General features: G+C 41.7%; 1 protein-coding gene across 8 annotated transcripts in view; it reads right to left on the minus strand.

Moving 5' to 3' along the window:
* Positions 1-22367, minus strand: part of TTC7A (tetratricopeptide repeat domain 7A) — a 192874-nt gene that overhangs the window by 125541 nt on the left and 44966 nt on the right. For 7 of the 8 annotated variants that reach the window (XM_026059482.1, XM_026059481.1, XM_026059483.1 and 4 more), the window contains 3 exons: positions 15167-15304; positions 14645-14728; positions 2775-2879 (listed from right to left, as the gene is read on the minus strand). In XM_026059482.1, coding sequence (XP_025915267.1) covers positions 2775-2879; positions 14645-14728; positions 15167-15304 — 327 coding nt within the window. The remainder of the gene's footprint in view (positions 1-2774; positions 2880-14644; positions 14729-15166; positions 15305-22367) is intronic. The other variant, XM_026059485.1, reaches the window with a different exon arrangement.

Here is a 22367-nt window from a genome sequence, read left to right on the forward strand (position 1 = left end):
AGACTACACTTCATCATTTGTCTAAAAGAATGTTATGGTAGACTGCTGTAAGCTTTGCTAAAGTCCAGAAAAACAACATCTGCTGCTTTCCCTTCATCCACTAAGYCAGTCATCTCATTGTAGAAGGGTATGAGGTGGATCAAGCATGATTTCCCCTTTGTAAATCTATGCTGACTACTCCCAATCACTTTCTTGTCCTTAAAAGATTTAGAAGTTTTTTCCAAGGAATATTTTTCTCCTCCTTGCCCCTCTTGAAGAGGGGAGTAGCACTTATTTTCTTCCAGTCCTCAGGAATCTCCCCTGATCACCATGACTTTTCAAAGGTTATTGAGAATGCCCTCACAATGACATCGGTCAGGTGCCTTGGCACTCATGGGTATATCCCATCAGGTCCCACAGACTTGTGTTCATCCAATCTGCTTAAGTGTTCCCTAACTTGATCCTCCTCCACTGAGAGCAAGTCTTCCTCACTGAGGGCAAGTCTTCCTTGCTCCAGACTTTCCCCACTGGTTTCAGAGGTCTGGGATACCTGAGGGCAAATGTTACCAATAAAAACTATGGCAAAGAAGGCAATGAGTACCTCAGCCTTCTGCGTGTTCTTTGTCACCAGGTTCCATTCAGGACCAGGTCCACATTTTCCCTAGTTTTCCTCTTGCTGTGGATATACCTGTAGAAGCCTTTCTTTTTGCCATTCACATCCTTACCAGATTCAACTCCAGACAAGCTTTGGCTTTCCTAACACTGCCCCTGCACATTTGGACAGTGTCTCTATATTCCTCCCAGGTCCCCTGTCCCTACTTCCACCTCTTGCATCCTCCCTTTTACATTTGACTTTAGTTAGGATTTTCTCATTCATCTATGCAGGCCTCCTGCTGCAGCTACTTGCTTAACTTCCTGTACACCAGGATGGACCTTTCTTGAGCTTAGAGGAGGTGATCCTTGAAAATCAGCCAGCTCTTCTGGACCCCTCTTCTCCCCAGGACCATAAACCATGGGATTCTTCCAAGCAGATTCCTGAAGAGGCCAAAGTTTGCTCTCCTGAAGTCTAGGATTGTGATTCTGCTATTTGGCTTGTTCCCTCCTCTCAGGATCCTGAAACTTTACCCTCTCATGGTCTGCAGCCAAGGCTGCCCCAGCCTTCAGGTTCCCAACCAGTTCTTCTTTAGTTGCAAGTATCAGCAGAGCTCCTCCCCTCATTCACACTGCGGCTCCAGTGCCTCCTCCTTGTCAGATCCATGTTCACAAAGCAGAAAGGCAGAAGAGTAGGAGGATCATTTGCAATACAAAGACCCCAAGTTTGTCTTCCTTATCAAAATTCAAGCTCCTAGGCAAAAATTAGCCTGATCTCAGAGAAAGATTTTTCCCTAAATTTAACGACTATTCTGCTGGGTTTTTTTTCTCCTGACAAGAGTTGAGACTGTAGAACTGCTAGGGGGGCATCATGGCCTTGCAGTCCCGCACTATGGCTCCGTGTGAGTGCAGGCATTTAGCCCATGAAGCTCCTCTAGCTTCAGAGCCTACAGAGAAATATTTAAAAACATTCTTGATGATGTTTTAGACTAATGACAAGCCAACCTTGCTTTGAAAACTGCATCAATTGAGATAATAAGAATGTTCAACACAGATCTTCTGTCTGACTTACATACTGTTTTGAAATCTAAGAATAAGGAAAACCATTTTTGTTTCATTAAAAAAGAGATTCACTGTGTATAAAACTTTCAGCCCTCAAAACAGAGATACCGAGCTAAAGGTACAGGAGAGCAAAATCGCACTGAAGAACAGAGATGGGTTGGGTAAATTCAGCAAGGCTTCTCTCAAGGCCCTCAGACCTGAAAGATTTTTTCCTATAGCAAGAGGCTTACCAATTTTTGCTGAATCACATATGATCTTATAATGATCATTATAATGATCACATATGATCATTATAATTCAGAACAGCATAGTTCATTCAAAAACATACATGACCAGATCTCCTCACTGATCTAACACAATTAAGTTCAGCTGAATAATAGACTTGCATCAAATAGTGATGTAGGTGATTGGTGGGGGAAGGGGGTAGGGAACAACAAATTTAGTCTCTACAATTTTTCCCAAAATCTGGGCAGATTCTTCTGGTATTTTCTTTCATGCTTTCCTGCATCTTTGTTTTACTTACATTAGCAACTATAATCCTTCACTGACTGCAGGGACACCTTGTGGTGAGGACAGAGGTGAAAACAGCAGGCTGTCATTCAATTAATTAAACCAAGCAGCAAAAAGACTGACAGATGTTTCTGCTCCTTGGAATAATCAAAATTTCACCGGCACAGACTTCCACTCCCACTCTGCTTCTGGGGCATACATTAACACATCCAGAACAGAAAACACTGACACAGCAGCTTCAAGAACAAAGGAYTGAGTCGTCCAGCAGAGCTGAACTGTCTAGCAGTCCAACGACCAGATCCACTTACAATGATTAACTTTTGTCTTCCAGGGGCTACAAGGAYGGCCAATTCAACTCTGGATATTCGCTTGAAGAAGCAGTCCCCAGGCTGTTATGGCTTCTCCCCCACACACAACCTTTGTTTAATGTGTCAGCAAAACTCAGTTCAGTTCAGACTCATTGCAAAATTTCTTGCTGAATTTCTGTTTGTTTAGATGCATACATGTGCATGTTTATGAGATTTTTAATGGGAATTCCCCTTCTCCTCCTTCCCCCACCCCCCTCAACTACACTATGGCACTGTCACTGCAGTACCTAATACATTACATAAGAATTGCATCAGTTTGCTTACCCAGTGCAGTGGCCCAATGCAGACCTTGGCAGCCAGAAGAGGAACAGTGGGATCGGTAGGTCGCAGCTTAGCACACTCTTTGAGCACTGACACAGCATATGCTGACTAGAGGAGGAGGAGAGAGGTAGTAGAAATAAAAAAGGCTGATTAGACAATGCTATTACAGAGCCCAAGCAAGATATTTCAGTGAAACGCACAAAATGGTGATGTGAAGTAAAGAATAATGTGTCAGCAACAAGTTAGCAACTTTAGTCCCACCTTCATACATACATGTACACACGTGCATGCATGCACACACAAACACACACTCTTCCTACACCCAGAGGAAACATGCCAAAGAACCAGTCCTGGTTGTGCACTTTACAAAAAACAGTTTTCCTCAGATGTTAACACACTGATTATTTTAACTGTGTTCTCCCAATGCACAAGAATTCTGCAACAGTTGTCCCTTCCACACAATCATCTTCCGGTAAGCCAAAAAAAGATCACAAAGAGATTATCCTTCAGTACATTGCACTTGGGCCAACTAAATAGAGGTTTGTGCAGCTAAATTAGTCTCTGTTCTGTAGATTTTGGTTTTTGCCCTCTCCAGTTCCAGAACATGCAACAATACAGCTGAGATCCCACCATGTAAAGGGTGGAGGAGGCAACTGCAGAGCAGTATATTGTTCAGCAGGGAGAAGAATGAATTTCATGCGGGTAGTTTATGTAGCATATTGGAAAGAAAGCCCATTGAACTCTTGCTGTCTTGCTGATGTTAGGTTACCATTAATGAGTAATGCTTACTAAGCTTAGCAGTTACATAGCCCTTTTGATATTTAACGTGCTCTACAAACATTGACTGCTCTTTATAGCACGTACTCAGGACTGCCATATTTCAGAAAGTTTAAAGGGGAATGAGGAAAAGTATAGTCTGAGATGCTGATCAGAAGGTGTGATCAGCAGATGGGGATCTGACAGAAGTTGCCCTACCACTATTTTCTAGCCCACCCCATTCCACCTGGACCACAGTCTTAGAAGTTTCCAACACCCTCATTACAGGACCCAGAGCCCCCCAAATTCTCTCATTCATGAGCTCCAGGGGAAGTTTTCTTTTCTCAGAATTTCTCCTTACATTCCCAGTTCCTCCTAAACTCTTTCCCACTGTCCCAAGACACAAAGGCTCTCCCACTCCCTCTGAGAGCTCGCTTTCAGAAGCAAATTAAGTAGTTATGGCCTTTCTATATTACAGGAGAGCAGTAAATGCATTAATAGAAGCCTGCAGAGCCACACGAATGGCCACTYGTACCAGCTCCTGGCCATCTCTCTGATGCCCAAGGGCCCTCCCCACCAGAGTCCCTGTCAGCACACGATGCTGAGTTTGGAGCCTGCTCTAATCCCATACAATTGGTAGTCCTAACTGCAGCTTCACACTCCCACTGGTTATCAGCACTTCCCCTCCCTCACACCATACCAGAGCTGGCTGAGCCTGCCTCCTCATTTCTCCACAGAACTGAAGGTCCAGTTCTTGCTAAGGGATTCAAAAGCCTGGGTAAGAATTTGCTTGGAAGGGAGACTGGGAAAAGGGAAAAACAGATGTACAGCAGCCCTGCACATGCAAAGGGAGAGATGAGTATTGTAACACAATACACATAAGAGCCCCACAGCAGCAGAACTCAAACCACCCTCCTCCAAAAGCTTGGGTACCTGCTACTTGGTCTAAGGAAGAGCAACAGCATGTCCTAGATTCTCAAGGCTGTTCTACGTAGAGCATAAGACTAAGAAAAGTATCAAAATATTTGCTGTTTTATAATTGCAAATGCATGATTCAACAATTTGTCTAAAGCCAGAAGGAAAGTCTGTCTCAGGGCAAAGATGAGACCCAATACTCTGTTCTAGAGCTCACATTGTTACCTCACACYGCTCAAAGCCACTATATGAGTCCTGAGGTAGTAAGGAAAAGGCAGAGAAAGAAATGCAAACTCATCACTGCACTCTGCTGTTACTAGATGACTAGTATCTCTCCAAGAATGAAACTTCTTGACACCTTTTGTTTAGAAGAAATAGTGTCTCAGGTTTCAACAGCATTTTACTCCTCTTTTATAGGATGCTACCTGCACTGTAGGGAAGTGGTGTTCCCAGTACCACTGTTGGATGAGCTATAAAAGCTAGACTAGTCCCAGAAGGGTCCTAGCCTGACATACGTCCTTCCTGCCCTCCTGCCTATATTCCAGCCCCACAGGTATTTTGAGGCCAGCTCAGAGAGCCTGAGCAGTGTAGCAGCACTATGTGCATCATACTCAGTCAGTGTATATGCAGCTGAACAACACCCCCAGCCCCTGTTACCTCATCATGTAAAAGTGAACTACGAAGGCCGAGTATACAAAAGACTGTACTGTCCATAGTGTTGCGCCTTTTAAAAAAGGGATACAAATCAAACTTGGTGGTGGTTTCTCAGTTCTACGTAAGCAGCTTGACGGCAGGGAAAGCAGGAGGCACCTGGGAGCTAGTTACAGCCCCTTGGGTCAGCACAGCCAGCACTAGCACAAGCCAGAGCCACCAGTGGCCTGTTTTAATTTAGGCCATAGTTGTAAGATCTTTCTGGGTCTATACCAGAACAGAAGTGATAAAACCCGACTCCTTGCCAGTTCCTCTTGAACTCTGTTTCCTCCTTGTTTGCAGTCTGTCCATTGAGTAAGGCTGGTCCTTAGGACACAGGCCAATTATGCAGTCTCCGCTAGCCTTAAACTGCGGAGCACTTGTCAGTTCTGTCCAGAATCTCTTCAGGAGGCAACGGCACAACTGCGACTACTGAATGCAGCAAAGCAGAAAATCCAGCCCTGTGTCTATGCCCAAMTGTCTTATGAGCAGAGTTACTTTACCACATGCACTCACAATCTTCTGAACATTAATTTACAAAGCGAGAGCTACAGTTTCTACAGTGTTTCTAAAACATTTGTGGAGCTATGTCACTTGAAACAAGTTCATAAAATTTGCAGTTATACATATGGACCAGGAATGGTTTCAGAAACAGGGTGGTATGAAGTCTTTCTCCCCAGCTGCATTTTAAAAATTAATTTCACCTTGGGAGCTTACTCAGCAGAAATTATATATAGATGAAAATGTTAGCCAAGGAATGGCAGTAGAAAGAATATCCCACTCTCACAGTGACCTTACTTAGAGGAGACTGGCGTAAAATATAATATCAAGGTGCTTTAGAGATATTAATTACAGGCATTAGTAGGCAGGGAGCAAATATCATTCACTCAGAGAACTGAATACAGATGTGTCATTGGTTTGTAAAAATATTTAATATGAAGCAGTGTTTGTATAACATTGAAATAATCTGATAATTAAAACGTTCATATTCTTTCACTTAGTGTGGGTGGACCAGGCAGCCAAGTGCATTGTTTGTGAGAAGCACTGCAAGGCAATAATAATTAGATTTATTGGTGAGGCATGTTTTGAGCAGAGCTTGAACTCCAAGGGAGTTCATGCTTCTTACTAATAATTCTGAGCTTCAGAGGGGCTCACATCAAAATTCAGGCCAGGATTTAAGTTCTTTCAGTTTGGCTTTCTAATTGCTGGGTTATAAACATTGCACTGGAACCAGTTCCCAAGAATTTTAGGAAGTCAGGAATTTGCCTCTGGGTCTCATTTGGCTTCTCTCTGGGAGAAAGGCTTTTAAGTCTGTCATTCCCTCCCCCCCCCCCCCCATATACCCATTAAACAGACACAGCTTAAAGAGAAATGACAAGCTCGCCAATAGCTGCCTCATGGGGGGTTCACCTTTTTCTGTGGGAGGTCTAATGTAGGAGTTCCAGCTTCAGGATCCTCATCAAGTTTAAGCAGATTCATAAGCAGTCTCCTTTTGTTATGGACAACAAGGAACAGAGCTCAAATCAGGGTTATGGAATGAAAATACTGCCTTGATGGGAATATTCAGCAATTAAAAAAAGTAAACTGTGTAAGGAATCTTAAGAATCTTTATTAGCTCATTTGGGCATCTCCATCCTTCTTTTACCAACAACCTTGTGGTTTTTGCAGTGGAGACATGGGAATGACATGGCACCACTGTTTTGTGTTTAAATCTAATATCTATAGGAGGCTGTTTATCACATTTTTCCCAAACCCAATCTACTTGCATACAATATTTTCCTTCTGCAGAGATAACAGCATGTTCCACAATAATTTCTGAAAAGAAAATTAGTAAAGACAGTTGCTGAGAAGCAATGGGCAATACCAATAAATGGCTGCTTTCAATACAGACTTTTGAAAGAGCTCTGTGTACCACATTCATTATGAGGGGGCAGGGCTGTCAATCTGCAGTGAGAAATCAAAGGGAGGAGAAGGGTGGAGAAAAAGACACTTTCACCTGAGTAATTACATCTCCCATGGTTTTGAATCCTACAAGGGAGTTGTAATGTAAGGAAAAACTTCTATCCAAGTATTAAACACAATCCTCCTTCCTCATTTCCTAATTATATAATGAAGTGTGCAAGCATACACTTCAAAGATGCTTGCCTATGACCAGCATAGAAAGAAGAACAGCTTACAGGGAGTTTTTTTGCTTACCCTTCCAAAAGGCTAAAGAGATTTTGTCATCAATTTACATAAATGTATGGATGCTGTCCAAATGCTGGTATTCCTTGCTCACTCCAACACTATTTATTAATCAGTCTTTCCCCTACTCTTCTCTCCCACCCCTACCAAAGCAACAAAGGAAAATAAGGATGTAAGAGAAATTATTTCATATTCAGAAGATAAAGAAACCATGAATGTTGTTAAAGGGAGGAGGAATTTCTAGACAGTAAATCATGTCAAGCAGACCTGACACACCACAAACAGCTGCTTAACTTTTGCAGAGGTCCCCAAAACCTTTCTGCCCTTTTGCTTTTTTGGCAACACCTTCAGCCAGAGGGGAAAAGTTTCCACAAGAATGTGGACTTAGTAGCCTAAGTCCCAATTCACCTTGCAATTCAGGGTACAGATGAGTCTCCACAACTAAAATTGCTTTATTTCCAGAATAGTCCTATCTTACAAGCTGCACTATCTCAAAGGGATCATGGGGAAGCAGGGAGAATCTTTCATCAATATGCAAGATTAGTATTAATTAGTATTCCCTGCATCCTGAGATTCACAGCCATCTAGCTATAATGGCCTTGGACCGACAAGGGAAGACAACATGAGTGAGTGAGCCAGCAATTGAGAACTTCTGAATTACTTGTTCCGACGATAACTTCCCATTGAATTTCTACATTTCTGTGAAGCCCTCAGCATGAACATGATTCCCCTATAGCATTTACTTCTCTCAACACAGGGATCAATTCATCCCTTTTCTTTTAGCCTGTGTTTAGCTAATAGGAGCATTAGAGTTAAGCAGCTTCAAATATTCACTTTTAGAAGTACCTGCTAAATTCTAGGATTTAAAAACCTTAAATTTGTCCCTGATGTGAGCAACATCACCCTTTACACTTTTGTCAAGACAAGAGAATTAAGTCTGAAGGCAGTTATACAGCCCACCTATGTAATCTGCTTGACAGTCAGGAATCCTTGGAAATTTCCATTTGTTGTACTATCTACAGCACATGCACACACTCCTTCTAATCTTTCCTTTGCACCAAAAGAAACCAAACTATTGAGCATCCCCTAGATGGCTGACCTTTGTAACAAGATCTTTAACCAATGAAGGTTCAATATTTTAACTTCCATTCCCTACCAATGCTATTTAAGGAGCCATCTGAGGCCTCTGTTGCTCCCAAGGTTCTTGCCTGCAATGCAAAGAGAAATKTACTTTTTTTTAATGCCAGTTGCCTAGCAACCAGCCTAAGCTTTTGCAAAGAAACCAGCAGAAGGAACAGCCTAAATCATAAAATTTGTCTGCTGCTGCTGCAGAATTATGTATCAAATATATTTATAACTTTCCTTCTAACCTTCTGGAAAGCTGTATGYTGGCATTATAGGCATGTCTGAGTCAAACTTGAAGCTCCTTGGAAGCTGTTAAATACATCTGCTTTTGCTGCACTGTTTTAAATAAGGGGAAGTATTCCTTTTTCTGGGTGCAACACAGATGAGAGCAGTTCAGATATTAGCTTTCCATTATTAGGCTGCAGCTGGTATGTATCAGCAATTCAAAGGGCTCCAAAAATCAAAGTTCATGCCTGTGYAAGACTGGTTTCAAAATCCTAAAAATGCTGCCAGCACAAGCCCTGGGTAAGCCTGCATTATGTCCAACCAGCCAAGGGGAGCACAGTGACACTGCAAGGCTGACTCTGGGAGAGCAGGAGTCCAGTCCCCCAGCAAAACAACTGAATGACAAGGCCAGGAAGGATATGATTATTTCCCTTTGCATTGCACCAGACACCTCCTGAAGCATTATGTTAAGAAAACCGTCCAGGTAGATGAGCGTGGCTCTTACTCCCTCCTTCCCTTAAACATGAAGGAACATAGGAAGATTAAGAGCAGAGAGGAGCATTTCCTGGAGTTAAAAGCAGCTTTATTTGCCTGACTTTGCAAGGTGCCATGCTTAGAGTTTAATCCTCCTGCTACCAGCCTATCTTATTTATACGGTAATGTTGCTCATTGTCCCTAGAGTGTCCCCAGTACAGACTAGCAGGGGCCAGGGAGGATCAGCAGTGATGCAATCATTTCCTAACTCATGCAATTGCTGTCCTAAAGGCAAGCGCTAGGCTGATGGTCTTCTGTGCACACTGGACAAGAGGCCGAAGTGGTGTGCCAGGTGCCCCATAAGCACACAACCACAGTCTGCAATCCTATCACAAGGCCTGCTGAGCTTTGTCCCTGCCTCCAGGTAACCACTTGCAGCTCCACTGGCCTCTCGCAGAGACTCTTCCCCACAGCCCTTTCAGCTGCTCTGGAGCTCTTCCCTTATGCACGTYTCTCTGCTCCTCATCCCCCACACCAGTACGAGAGCAGGTCCATCCCCTCCCAGCGGATACTTTGGGCTTCCCACATCTGGCCGCAAACTGCATCGCGCCCCACCCCTCCTCTCAACAGAGCAGATACAATCAATCTTACAGCTTATAACTCGCTAATCAAGCCTTTTTTAGGGCAGAAATATTAAATTTGTGCATGAAAAATGCTTCTATTCACTGAATATTCTAAAAGCCTTAATAAACACCCACTGGACATGAAAGATCACTGTAAGACTGTTGTGAGTTGACTAACTCAGTTTTGGTACCCAGAACTTTTAGAACAGGTACACTCAGCATTCACAGAATAATTTCACATATACCCCTAAAGACACTTCCCCTACCCCAGAAAAATTGCACATCATTGTCATTAAACACAAATCCTGTCTCCTTGGATTGGCAGTTAGAAGAGAGGCATTAACATTGCTTTATATTGCTCAAGGCATGTCATTTGCATTATCGGTTCATCTTTTCCTTAAGCAGCATCACAGATAAAAAGACAGCTACAGATGCAGGTACAGAAGACTTTCTGAAGAACTGTTGATTTGTTCAAGTTGGAGTCCAGTCCCATGATGTGCTTCTGAGTCTCTGCTCCCAAAGGGCTCCAGTGATACTTTGGGACACCTCGGTTGCATCCCATGCGGGGCTGCTAGGTGTGAAAGGGGGCAGGACATGTAACTGATCCAACTGGTTCGAGGCCAGGGAAGTGCTCACAAGCACATAGGGACTCTATTCGCATCCCTTGTGATACATCATCTAGACACTCTGATTTGACAATTTTGTCTCAAACTTCAGATACCTCAATAGAGCTGCCCAAGTCTGCAGAAGTGCCATGTGCCGGTAACCTCCACCACTTCCAGTCGAAGCTGCTTAGCTGACAAGCAGCAGCAGAGAACAAGCCTGCCCCAAACTGCCATCTTTCTCTTCACATGGTCTTCTCCACTCTGTAAAAGTTTGTTCCTTCCTTCCCCCACTCTGCTGAATACAGGTCAGTTTTACTTTCTGAAAGTCCTGAGAGAAGCAGATTCAACCCTGCTGCACTCATTTGGCAACAGGACAGTGGCTCGTCTCAGGGCCCGAGGACTCTGCTGGACAGCTTTGGGTTCTCGCACCGCTCACCCCTCAGACTCCAGCCTGTCTGCACATGGCAGAGCCAAGGAACTGTTACATCCACCCAACCTCTGCCTGTCATATTACCAAATCCTGATGGTTATTACCAGTAGGAGCAACTTAAAGCAGCTGTGAAGTTCAGCCTCCAGGTTTCCAGAATCAGTGCAGAAGAACAGGGTGCTGCATTAGATTGATTTAAACCTTTTCCTTGACTATCAAGAATTGCACTTGGCCATAAAGGGTCTCTCARGATACTCTTTCTTACAGCAGACATCTTTGCCATTGCCTAGGCTTTCCCAATGTTTTATCTAAAACTGCCTATAAAAGTCTTTCAAATTTCATGCTGGATTTTAAATCTTTTGAAGAAAACATACTCCTTTTGTTCAGAAAATACACAGTTCAGTATACATGCATTGCCAAGAATACCCCCCTACTCAAGGATTAAAAAACAACTAAGTCACACTATCTTTCTCAGTATGCAAAGCATGGAGAAGCATAGGAAAGCAAAATCACTGTCACTCCATTATTTCTATTGCTTAAGTGGATAGAAGACAGATAGGAAGGCTACGCTTCTCTGAGCTTTCTCATCCACTGTTTTATGAAGCCCTAAGGCATCACTTGCTCTGTAAGAACTTTCTGAAGTGATGTGCCTATTTTTGTTAAGAGACGTGCTTTTTAAAATAATGTGTAAACTCAAGCACACGTATAGTAATGAGCCTAGGTGGCTGACTTGATATTCAGACTGATCACTTGTGAAAAATGACAGCCACCATTTGGCAATTTGTTGGCTGGCAGAGAGAGAAAATAGTTTGAAGTACAATTCAGTTGACTTGACCTGAAGAAGATCAATATGCAAAGTAAAACTAGTCAAATGTAGTGTGGAAGAGAGGGCAGATAGGCTTTGGAGCACTTTTTTAAAGGGCAGACTTTGAAAATACTAAAAAAAAAATGTAAAAAAAAAAAGTGAAGTTTCCAGCATTTACAGGTTGATAAAAGGGTTCCTGTCATACTCAAGATTTATGAGCATGATTTGCTGTACTGCAGAACAAGTAACACTGCAGGATGTGAGATCTCATTACCAAGAAATGAGATCAGGAATTGTCTGTGACTGAGCGACAGGTGAAAACAGATCTTTTAAAAGCGCAAGTGTGCTCTGCATTTCATGGCCTAGACCAACCACACTGTTTCCTCATCAGTTCTTCCCGCTGCACTGGAGCACTTACACTGAAATGAACTCTGTCCTGCTATCAAGCTGCAAAACAGTATAAAAATGTATGCCACATCTCCCATTAGCAAGATGAGGCATTGCAGAGTATATGACAGGAATCCTCAGGGAATACTTTGGGATTAGAAATGAAACGCTGCACAGATCGGATTGTTGGGTAAGGGAATTCCCTCTGCCCCATATAAGACTTAGAACATTTAGAGCTGTTACATCAATTGGCAAGATTGGGCCATTTTACCTCCTAAATATTTAAAGTTCAGGCAGGGAGAAACGACATTTGAAAAACTAAAAAGAAGGGACAGTTAYAGAGACAGTTACTTGTGTTGCTCTTTGTGGTTCTTCTCCCCTCTCCCCCCCCCCTTTTTTTTTTAATACCACAAATACAATATCTACTAGGGAAGCAGAAGAGGTATGCAATCATACAGGGAGAGGACAGAGTTCTCACAGTAATTGTTAGAGGCTAAATATCATGCCCCATCTCTCTCATCCACGCTAGTCTAAGATTAACATCAACAGTTATATCCAGATTTGTTCTCCAGCAGATTAGTGGAGCTACAGCTTTGTCTGCTCTTGAGAAACAGGTTATACAACCAGAAAGGCCCATAAGCCAGTGTTAAGGGAAGATACAGTGCCTTTCCTTCATAGCCGATCTTGTCATTGTTGTCCTGAGGACCAAGAGATCGGGTATCCAGAGGATTTGCAAAGGTCCAGAGGGCAGCTACGTGCTAACTGCAGCTGAATGCCAAGGGGAGTTGGACCTGACTTCTAAACCCAGCACCTGACATAGGCCAGTGTAAGGTATTAGCACCATGGCACCAAGCTCATTGTTCAGCTATACCAGCAGTAGCTTCAGGTTTCCCTGTATGTGATTGAGCCTAGCTATCATTTTTGTATTTATAATTGAGTTTCAAAATGCTTGTCCTGAATTCCTACAGGAATTTGTGAGGCTCTCTTACAAAACATTCCCTTTCAGCTCCCTGCTCTTCCTGTATCTACTATGCTTTGTCAGAGGTTTGTATCTCTTTTCTGCTTGTAACAGATATAGCTGATTTATGAAATAATCATGGAGTCACAACACAGAGTCAGAGCTCACAAGGTCCCAGTCCAGGCTCACGTGTCCACCCTTACAGGGGCGCCTTACAGGGGGATCATTGCTGACTGATATTTGTCTACGGTGTTCCACAGACCCCCAGCAACACAGGCTCCACACAACCTCCCCAGGTGATCCTTCTCCAGTGTACCACTACTGGTTTTTTTGCCTCCTAATAGTTAACATGAACTCATCTTGCCACAACTGAAAGCCATCACATCTTGTTCTATCCATCACAGACAAGATTATTAACCCCTTTGCAATAGCATTTGAAGACTTGTTTCTGTCTTGGACCCTTTTTTCCCCTGCTTCAGGGAAAAAAAATCCATTCCTTTCAATCTTTCCCCAGTTCTGTCTCCTATACCTGTAGCCATCCTTTACACTCTCCTTTTTTAGACTTCCTCTCAATGGTTGGCTATTTTCTTGAAGTATGAAGCACAGCAACAGGCAGTGCTCCAGATAAGGTTTTGTCTGTGCTTGTAAAAGCAAAGGAATCCCTTCAGACCTCTTGCAAGCTGTGCTGCCACTTTTACATTACAAGATGACAACGACTTCCCAAAAGCATGACATTGTATATTCATCTCCAGCTTTCACTCCAAAGCCACTGTTTCCAATTCAGCTTAGATCCATAAAAGGTCAAAAGTAGTTATCATTTGGCAGACAACTGGTCCCTTGACTAAAGTAATTGGCAGTCTCTGCCCATCCCTTATATTCCATGGGCATAGAGTACGAGGGCACGTTAAGTGTTCTGCTACTGCACAGCATTAATTTGCTCACAAATCCTAAAGATTGTAGTTGGAGACTCCCAGAATGAACAGGCTAAAAACATTACTTACTTATCCTGCAAGAAGTCACCATTTTTAAGGCAGTTAAAGAAAAGCTCATGCTTCCTCAGCCTGTCTTTTGCAAGAAGACTTTACTCATCTCAGTGGCAGCTTTAAGAAATATTATATTAATTAAAAAAAAAACAAAAAACACATACATGTTAAAACACATGCCTGTGCATGCATTCACTTAGCCTTTGTTTTTCTATAGTATCTTTTGTACCAAGATTAAAGCACTTAAAAAAACATTAATCCTCACAATCCCTCTATGAAAAAAATACATTAAAATTTCCTTTATCAGATAGAGAAACCACAGCTTAGAGAGAGGTTGAGTCGACTGCCCAAAGCCACAGAGCAAGCTGATGACAGACTTTCTTAAACACAGTATCTTTCTTATTCTAAGCACATTTACAATAAATCTGAAGAGAAACCGGACAACTGCATACTGCTTTGCAATCCACACCTATGCACAAAGTTTGTTTTCCACTTGATAATGAGGAGCAAACACGATGTGGAAAAACTGATACACAGAATACCACATGCAAAACTGACCACCAAGTGCAATTGCAGTCTAAAAGGACTGACCTTTCACRTAGGCTGTCTGAAGGCACTTATCCACACAACGTACAAGACTGCACATCCAAATAAACCAGATACACTCTGGCAGAGGAAAACATGCGCTTTTTTAGCTCTTTTGGTTTGAATCTTACCTTTCCACAAGCAACCATGGACAGGGCAAGCTGGTACCAGAGGTGGAATTCATCAAATGCAAACTTCATGGCTCTCTCCAAGCACTGAGAAGTAGATGTTGAAAGAAGTGTCAGACTCTTTTCTTTTTGACATCTTTTGTCAAGACTGCTGCCTTAGCATAGCTCAGCAATCAAACGAGGAGTGACGTGTTGTGACAAAGGTGGGGTTTTTTTGTTTTGTTTTGTTTTTTTAAACAAGACCGTTTTCCTCTCCTCAGTTAACGGACTCTGCTAGTATACAGCATCACTTCAAATCAGAGTCACTCTGTTCAAGTGCCTACATATAAATTAATGTAGTGCCTCTAACATTTCTGTGTATATTTTTTGCTTGTGCTTCCGTAGGTCAGTAGCTATTTCTACTAATCTCCATGTACTACGCTTCTTTTTCACTTCCCCTACCAAGGGCCAACAATTGTTATCGAAAAGACAGGTTTTGCTTGCAAAACTTGGGTGGAAGTTTCAGCAAAAACCAGGAGGAGGTACCTCAGAAAGCATGACATACTGCCCTCTTCTGCCCAGTGTGATACTGAGGAGGTCATAGACTGCAGAGGCATCCTGGAGGCTGACAGCTCGGTCGTCCTGCTGGTCAGGGGCACGGCTGATTACTGCATCCCGGTTTGCCTGGGCACAGACACAATTGGGGCATCAGAACCTCACAAGAGCAAGGCAAGAGAGCCAACGCCTCCACAGAAAGTCCTACCTGTCATCCACAGCATACTGTTCAAAATCATCAAGTTTTTTTTTTTTTTTTAATCCCCAAATAAGGAAAATGTTTCCCTATGAAAGTAGACTTATTTGCCTACATGAGGCAAACTCAGGAAGACAGCTGTACATACAGAAAGGAACTGCTGGGAATAACCTCATCTTGATTTATTTCACAGAATGAAAGCAATTAGAGCAAACCTACCATATAAGATTCTCCAACAAGCAGAAGCCTAAGCCCATCCTTATACCATGTTCTTTATTATTATAATTGCCTGCAACTGTGATAACTGCATCCACAGTTGATATATATTTGTCTTCCGTGTCYGCCCTTGGTTACTTCCCAATAGCGTGTTGTTTTAATCCTTTCTGCTACTCGCTTTTTATTTTCTAATTTAAGAAGGTTACCTTAATAATCAGATCTTCTCGCCATCAGTTAATGCAATTAGAGGTCTGGCCAAAGCAATAGTAAACAATTATTTTTAAAATATCTTATTGTGTAAGTATTTATTACGCAAAATTTATCACTGCATTGCTCAGTCTAGATCAATTTAAAATAAACAATACTTTTCACAGAAAGTTATCAGTTTAGCATTTTTCAAGAAATGTTCCAAGATATCATGCCATAGACTGAAATTCATGTCAAGACCCCAGCCTCTGTTTTCTGAGGACAAAGGGGGAAATCTTGATCCCAGAGCCATCAGAAAAGTCCCTCTGGTTTCAGAGCACCCAGGACCTCACCCAGACCACTTAACCTCTGAGAAGGGCAGTGCTCTATGCTGCTGAGCAGCAGCACTGATTGATAGCACTGATACACTGCCCTGGGCTACCCAGCTGAAAAGGCTGCAACACAAGACATTCAGGTCTAGACATCTAAAAGATCAGAAAAATTAAGAGATTGCCAAGAGTTTCACCTAGGGCAAAAACAAACAAAAAATTGCTTCCTCCCTAAAGCAGGGAGGCTATGAGACTTGTTTCATAATACTTACTACTATAATCTTATGTCTATTTCTTTTAATTGCAGAGAGATTTTCTTTYTCCTAAAACGGTTAAACACGGGAATTAAGTGTAATAAAAATTTCCAGAATATGTAGCTCTTAAGGCCCACGCATATTTCATTATGATTAAGCTGCAGCTGTTTCATCATGATATTATCTGTGTAATGCCCCAGTTCCAAGCATTCTTCATCACAGCCTTCAGCCGAGACAGCAAACACAATTACTGACAACTAACACAATCACAACCAAGAGCTAAATGGCGACTACAGTTAAAGGCAAACAGATCAAGTTCAGTCCAGTGTTTAGACTGCATACAAATAAACTTATACCCAACTCTTGTAGCAACAAAAATATTTTTCCATGTTACTGTAAAAGGCATAATTTATAATTTAAAAAAAATGAATCAGAACAATAGGTTGCATGAAAAAATGAAACCAACTTCAGACAGAAAAATCTTGCAATCAGAACACAAACACAATTTATTTGTCTTTACAAAAAATTTGCTTGTGCTTTGTTCAGACTTAATCTGAGATTGCTACCATAAAAGAAAGTAAGGAGTTAAAGAAAAAGCATATACAGAATAATCTTGAGATTGCTCCTCTAAAAAGAAAGTAAGAAGTTAAAGAAAAAGCATATTTAGAATGATCCTTATTGCTAAGTGAATCCTCCTACGTATATAAAACAGCATTAACAAATTTTCTGCACCAGTTATTGTTATGAAAATTGTTTGTAGAAAATAGCTACTGAGATAGCACCCCCATGCTCTGTAATCTGATAATCAACTTCGTATCAGTCAGTTATAGCCTCATGCTTTTTTGGGCATCCATCTAGCATCAAACTGTGATTTTTAAGTTGATGCATTTGCAAAGATAGAAAATCAGTCTGAATTGATGAGTGTTCATTAATTTCTGCTAACAAATATTGGTACTATATGCACTAACACATCCATATTCTGCAATAAGCAGGAACACATCACATATTGCAAGGATGCAACACGCTAAAATTGACCGTCATATGGAACGTACTGTACTTTTCCTAGATAGACAGCACTTAACAACATGCTCCTAGGAAGGACTAATATTCCAATAAAAAAATCATAAACCTGCTTATTTTGTTCAAGCTTTCAAATCTCAAAGCCCGAGCTGGTCTGTATTCTATCTCTCTCTCTCCACTTGCACATGTAGAAGTTGCCATTGAGCAAACTCGCCAAGTCATTTGTATCCCGACAATTGCTCTTATGGTTATGCAATTACTGACCCTACTTCCAATTGCTAATCGCAGCTGCTCAGAATCAAGAAGTTCTTGCATTAGCACAGAATTCCAGGTGACAGGGCTGTAAGAAAAAGAGCCAAAGAGTGCAAATCTCCTAATAAACTCACTGAACATTAACAAGAATGTGGAGCATGTAGGCCGCAATAACAGCCATCATCCCAAGGCTCAAGGGACCATTTACTACTGTAATGTTACATATAGGAGGGTGGAGGAAGGAAATCTGAATCATTGTTTCTGGAAATCCACTCAGGAAAAATCAAAATGTATCTATGGTCTCTCACAGAATGAAGGGTACTGTGATCTGGATTATCATTAGCCAACCTCTGTTTATTTGCATTTTTGCTAATTTCAAGGGGGCAGTGAAAAATCCTGACAACTGCTGGCAAGTACAGGTGCTAAGTAGTTGTAGAGCAACTGCAACATGACGTATACAGATTCTGTCCGACAGGGAACTTTACATATTGAAAAGCACACACAAAAAGAGAGATGCAGATGATACTGTGCTTTTTCCATTTGTACTTACAGCATCTACCAACACTCACACATCTTCAGCTGTCTTTAGACACTAAACCTTTCAGGAGCTAACTTCCCTCTTTGTCCTCACTTATCAAATTTGTCAATAAAGCATGTAGTTGTTATACCCAGGTGCTCATTAGTGATAGCATCTAGGCTTACCTACTTTTAGCTACACAAYAGGGACAGTAACTCCTACTATTATGAGAATTATTTTCCATTAACAGCAAAATTTAATTTCACCTGAAAAAGAAATGCATACTGCATAATACAATGAAACCAACACCTCCTCACTGCAGAAAACAAATCATAAGAACTGGATTTCTGGCCTCATTATTTATCTTTTGGGAAAATTTCCCTTTGGTATTCATGGAGACTAAATTGTATACGTTGCCAGATACATCACCAGAGAGAAATTTCATTTTGCATTTGAGAATGCAAACATATAAGCCATCTACATCAACATTTTTTCCACATCTATGCATTTCTATTCTTTCAGGCCACTAATTTTTCTGAACACAAATGCAAAAAGCCCTGTTTCTAGAACAGTGGTCTCCAAACAGTGTATCAATAACATAAGTAGCAATTCCTAATTTTTCCCATTGCATTATTTCCTCCTCCTTTTCAACTACTAAGCAGCATCAAAATATAGCTACAAATACATTTGCAACACTACCAATATGATTTTTCCCTTTAAGCTGTTACCATTGTCACATGGACATGCCTTATCTGTACACAAGTGGGATTAAGAGAGATGGCGAGTCACACCACTATTAAAAAGAGAACCTCTGTTCAAGGCCTATTGTATGGGACAGACAAGGTCACTAATATTACCAACAGGAGCTTCAGCACCAGGAGTTAGTGTAACCTACATTACACAGAGAAAAATATACAGTTAATTCTCCTTTATTTTGAGTATTTCCAGGTAATAAAGCAACCCAGACACACATCACATTTCATATTTTGGGATGCATTAGACACTCAAGTGGCTCTGCACAGAGGTGGGTCAGACATGACATCAAACCTATTCTGGGAGGACACAGCAGTCAGTCCCACCAAGCAGCACATGGACCACGAGCACCTTCATTCAGCTCTCTGCCACCTCTTGCCCAGCCAGGAGCCGCAGCCCGCCTGCAGGCGGCATGCACCCAGAAGGCTCCAGCACAGATTGCTGGCCCCGAGCTGACCCATGGCCGTGCAGAGCCATACTGCTGTCCGTCTCCTGCTTCAGTCCCAACTCACAACACACAGGTGCTCAAGCTGACCAGGTTCAGCAGGGCTTTTCAGGGCGGGCTCAGGCAACGCAGCACTATGGGACTTTCAGACCCACGCTGGCTGTGAGAGCAGGAAAGATGCCTGCCTTTATGTAGTCCTGCAACACAACGAACAGCCCTGCTGAACTACACATAGCTTGTGTCTTCATATATGATATACTTACCTGCAAACCAGATAAGCCACCTATCCATGGAGGATTCACTGTACATCACTGACACTCCTATGCCAGTCACATGACAATTACAGTTTATGGCATGTTTATTACATGTATCTGTAGAAAGGAAAAGAGCTGCAGCAAATCCAAACAGCCATTACCTCAGCAGTTATTATGCATGCAGTTACACTGCAGAAAATTAAATTTTACCACAGCAGAGATGTGCTTCTTAATACAACATCAAGCAATCATATGAATTACAATAGAGCATATTCCATGCAGCAGCCTGTTCTCAAAACAATTAGTTATGAAGTATCTTTAACCGCTCACTTTTAAACAGGGCACCCCCCCCCCCTTTTTTTTTTTTTTTTTTAAGAAAGCTATTAAAATCTTTAATGAGGGCCTGCTGCCTGCTCCCTAACTCATGGGCATTCTAGTGTTCAACGTGTGCCTTTTCATAACGGACACAATTGCCACATCCACTGCAACCATATATATAGAACAGCAGCATGTTTTATACAGTGTACTGTAATAACATAATTGGTGTGGTTCAATACTAATGTTAAGAGAGGGAAAACAAATGTCATGTATGTAAGACTGACAACAAGCCTTTGAAATCATGCAATTCACATCTGTACTGCTGAGGGCTGGGAAATATCTAGCCCATATCCCTATAGGTTCTCCATTCTGCCAGCTGTTTTGCCTGTACTGCCAATGAAATGAATGAGGTCTTCGCAATGGCATGCCTCCATTCACAAGGCAGAAGCTATAGGCTTTTTGTCTAAGTTACTGACGGTCTCTACACAGCACTTGAAGGCTTCCCTCACTAATATACACACAGAAAATACTCAGGGCTGACTGCTGTGCTGCTATGAAAATGGGAAGCAGGTGGAACAGGCAGGAAGTACACTCTTGACCACTCCGAAAATTGCTCTTACGGATCACAGCTGGCTCCATTTCAGGCCAGAAATACAGAAAATGAAAACTGTGAAATACGTGGCACCTGTCTCATTTCTGGTAGACAAAAGCTCACAAATGACTCATACCCCATTTAGATATCTCAGCAAAACAGCTAATAGATACAAAGAGGCTGGGAGGCCAAATTACTCTCTCACCTCCAGCACAAACACAGCAGAGCATGGCAGAGGGTTTTGCCTGTGTCAGCAGCACCTCGTTTAGAATGAGAAAGCAACTCTGCTTCTACAGACATCAAGGTGGCAAACAAATTCATGAAACCAAAGCAAATAAGCAAGCCATATCCTCAAAAGAAATCACTGGCTGGCTAACCTACTGGGGGCTTGGCCCATGTGTGAGGGTATTAATTCTAAATCTTGTTATTTTTCCTTCTTTCACTCAATGTAAGTGCTTTCTTTTGAACAAAATGCATCAGTAGTTTACACACAACAGAATTAGAAAGATATCTACTATAAGTCACTGGAGAATTACAACCCAAATAAAAAAAAAAAGGGGCTATTTTCCACTCCCACAATGTAGCCATTTTGCAAAAACATATCAGAGACTTGAATTATCCTTGAAAAGTTAACAGCATGTGAATACTCTTAAGTTTTCCCCTTGTTCTGACACTTGGTAATAAAAAAATGAMTATCTTATCTTTCACTGGGTATTTTTTCATGGCTTCTATTGCAGCAGAACTAATTCTGAAAGCATCACTGAAAGCAGACCAGACCCATTTGCTCCCCCCCCCCCAAAAAAAAAACAGCAAAAAACCCACAAACCAGAAACAAAACAAAAAAACAACCACACAAAAGGGAGAGGGAAGGGAGAAAGTAATGTAACAAGCAGAGTAAGACAGGTATATGGGTACTGTCTCGGGTACCCAAGTCAAATATTTTCTATCCGTAATCTGCATTTAGGAAGTTGTTATCTTTCAAGTATTTGGATACTCCTTGCAAGTTTGGAAACAAGACTCACTAATGCAAAGCAGAGGGGAAAAAAAGCTCTCTACCCTATCACAGAAACTCAGATTAGAACTATTTATTCAAGAGGAAACTAATAGAGGTGATGTATTTCCCACTGGAAACATTCTGCAGTCCATCATCTTTGCAGGCCTGAAAAGCATAGCTTTGCCTTGCAGACCAGTCAGGGAGACAGTTTGGTTTGCTATTGGAAGTGCAACACAACAATTTGCCTAGATCAAGACAGGAACCTGAAGAGCAAGCAATCCTGTTCCCAGTCATCTTTTTCAGCTACCATCATCTGATAACCCTCAAAGAAATAAAACAGCTAGACAACCATCACGAGTATCATCACTAGGCTTGGTCTTGTTAAGAAAAACAAAACCAGAAGAGACTTACAGAAGCAACACAAGATTCTTTCTTCCTCCACAACCCATTTGTTGGACAGTGTGATCTTATAAAGTTAGAAACTGTACAGGTGATGGGGTTTACTTATTTCTGTGTTTAAAAATAATGGGGTTGAATCTTGTTCCCTTAAGAGCAGTTTCACAACCATGAGTTTGCTCTCATTAGTAAAAAGAATAGGACAAGTCCTAGTATCTTAGTTTCCCCTTCACCATCTGTTCTATGCTCTTGGGCTCTCTAAGGTCAAATCGCCTTTAGGGATTCAAATCRGAGATAAGATGGGGATGACATTTCTAATCTTTGTTGCACAGGCACAGAATTTCTTAGTTTTGGACAAAAGAAGCTTCATTTTCAGTTTGACCTAAGTGACAGAGCTGGGAAAAAAAGAAAAAGAAAGGAAAAAAAAACCCACCGGCATTACCTGGTATGTTTGGTGGATCCACACCAGC

Source organism: Apteryx rowi, unplaced genomic scaffold (genome assembly GCF_003343035.1).
Source record: "Apteryx rowi isolate R43461 unplaced genomic scaffold, aptRow1 scaffold_158, whole genome shotgun sequence".
Classification (NCBI taxonomy): Eukaryota; Metazoa; Chordata; class Aves; order Apterygiformes; family Apterygidae; genus Apteryx; species Apteryx rowi.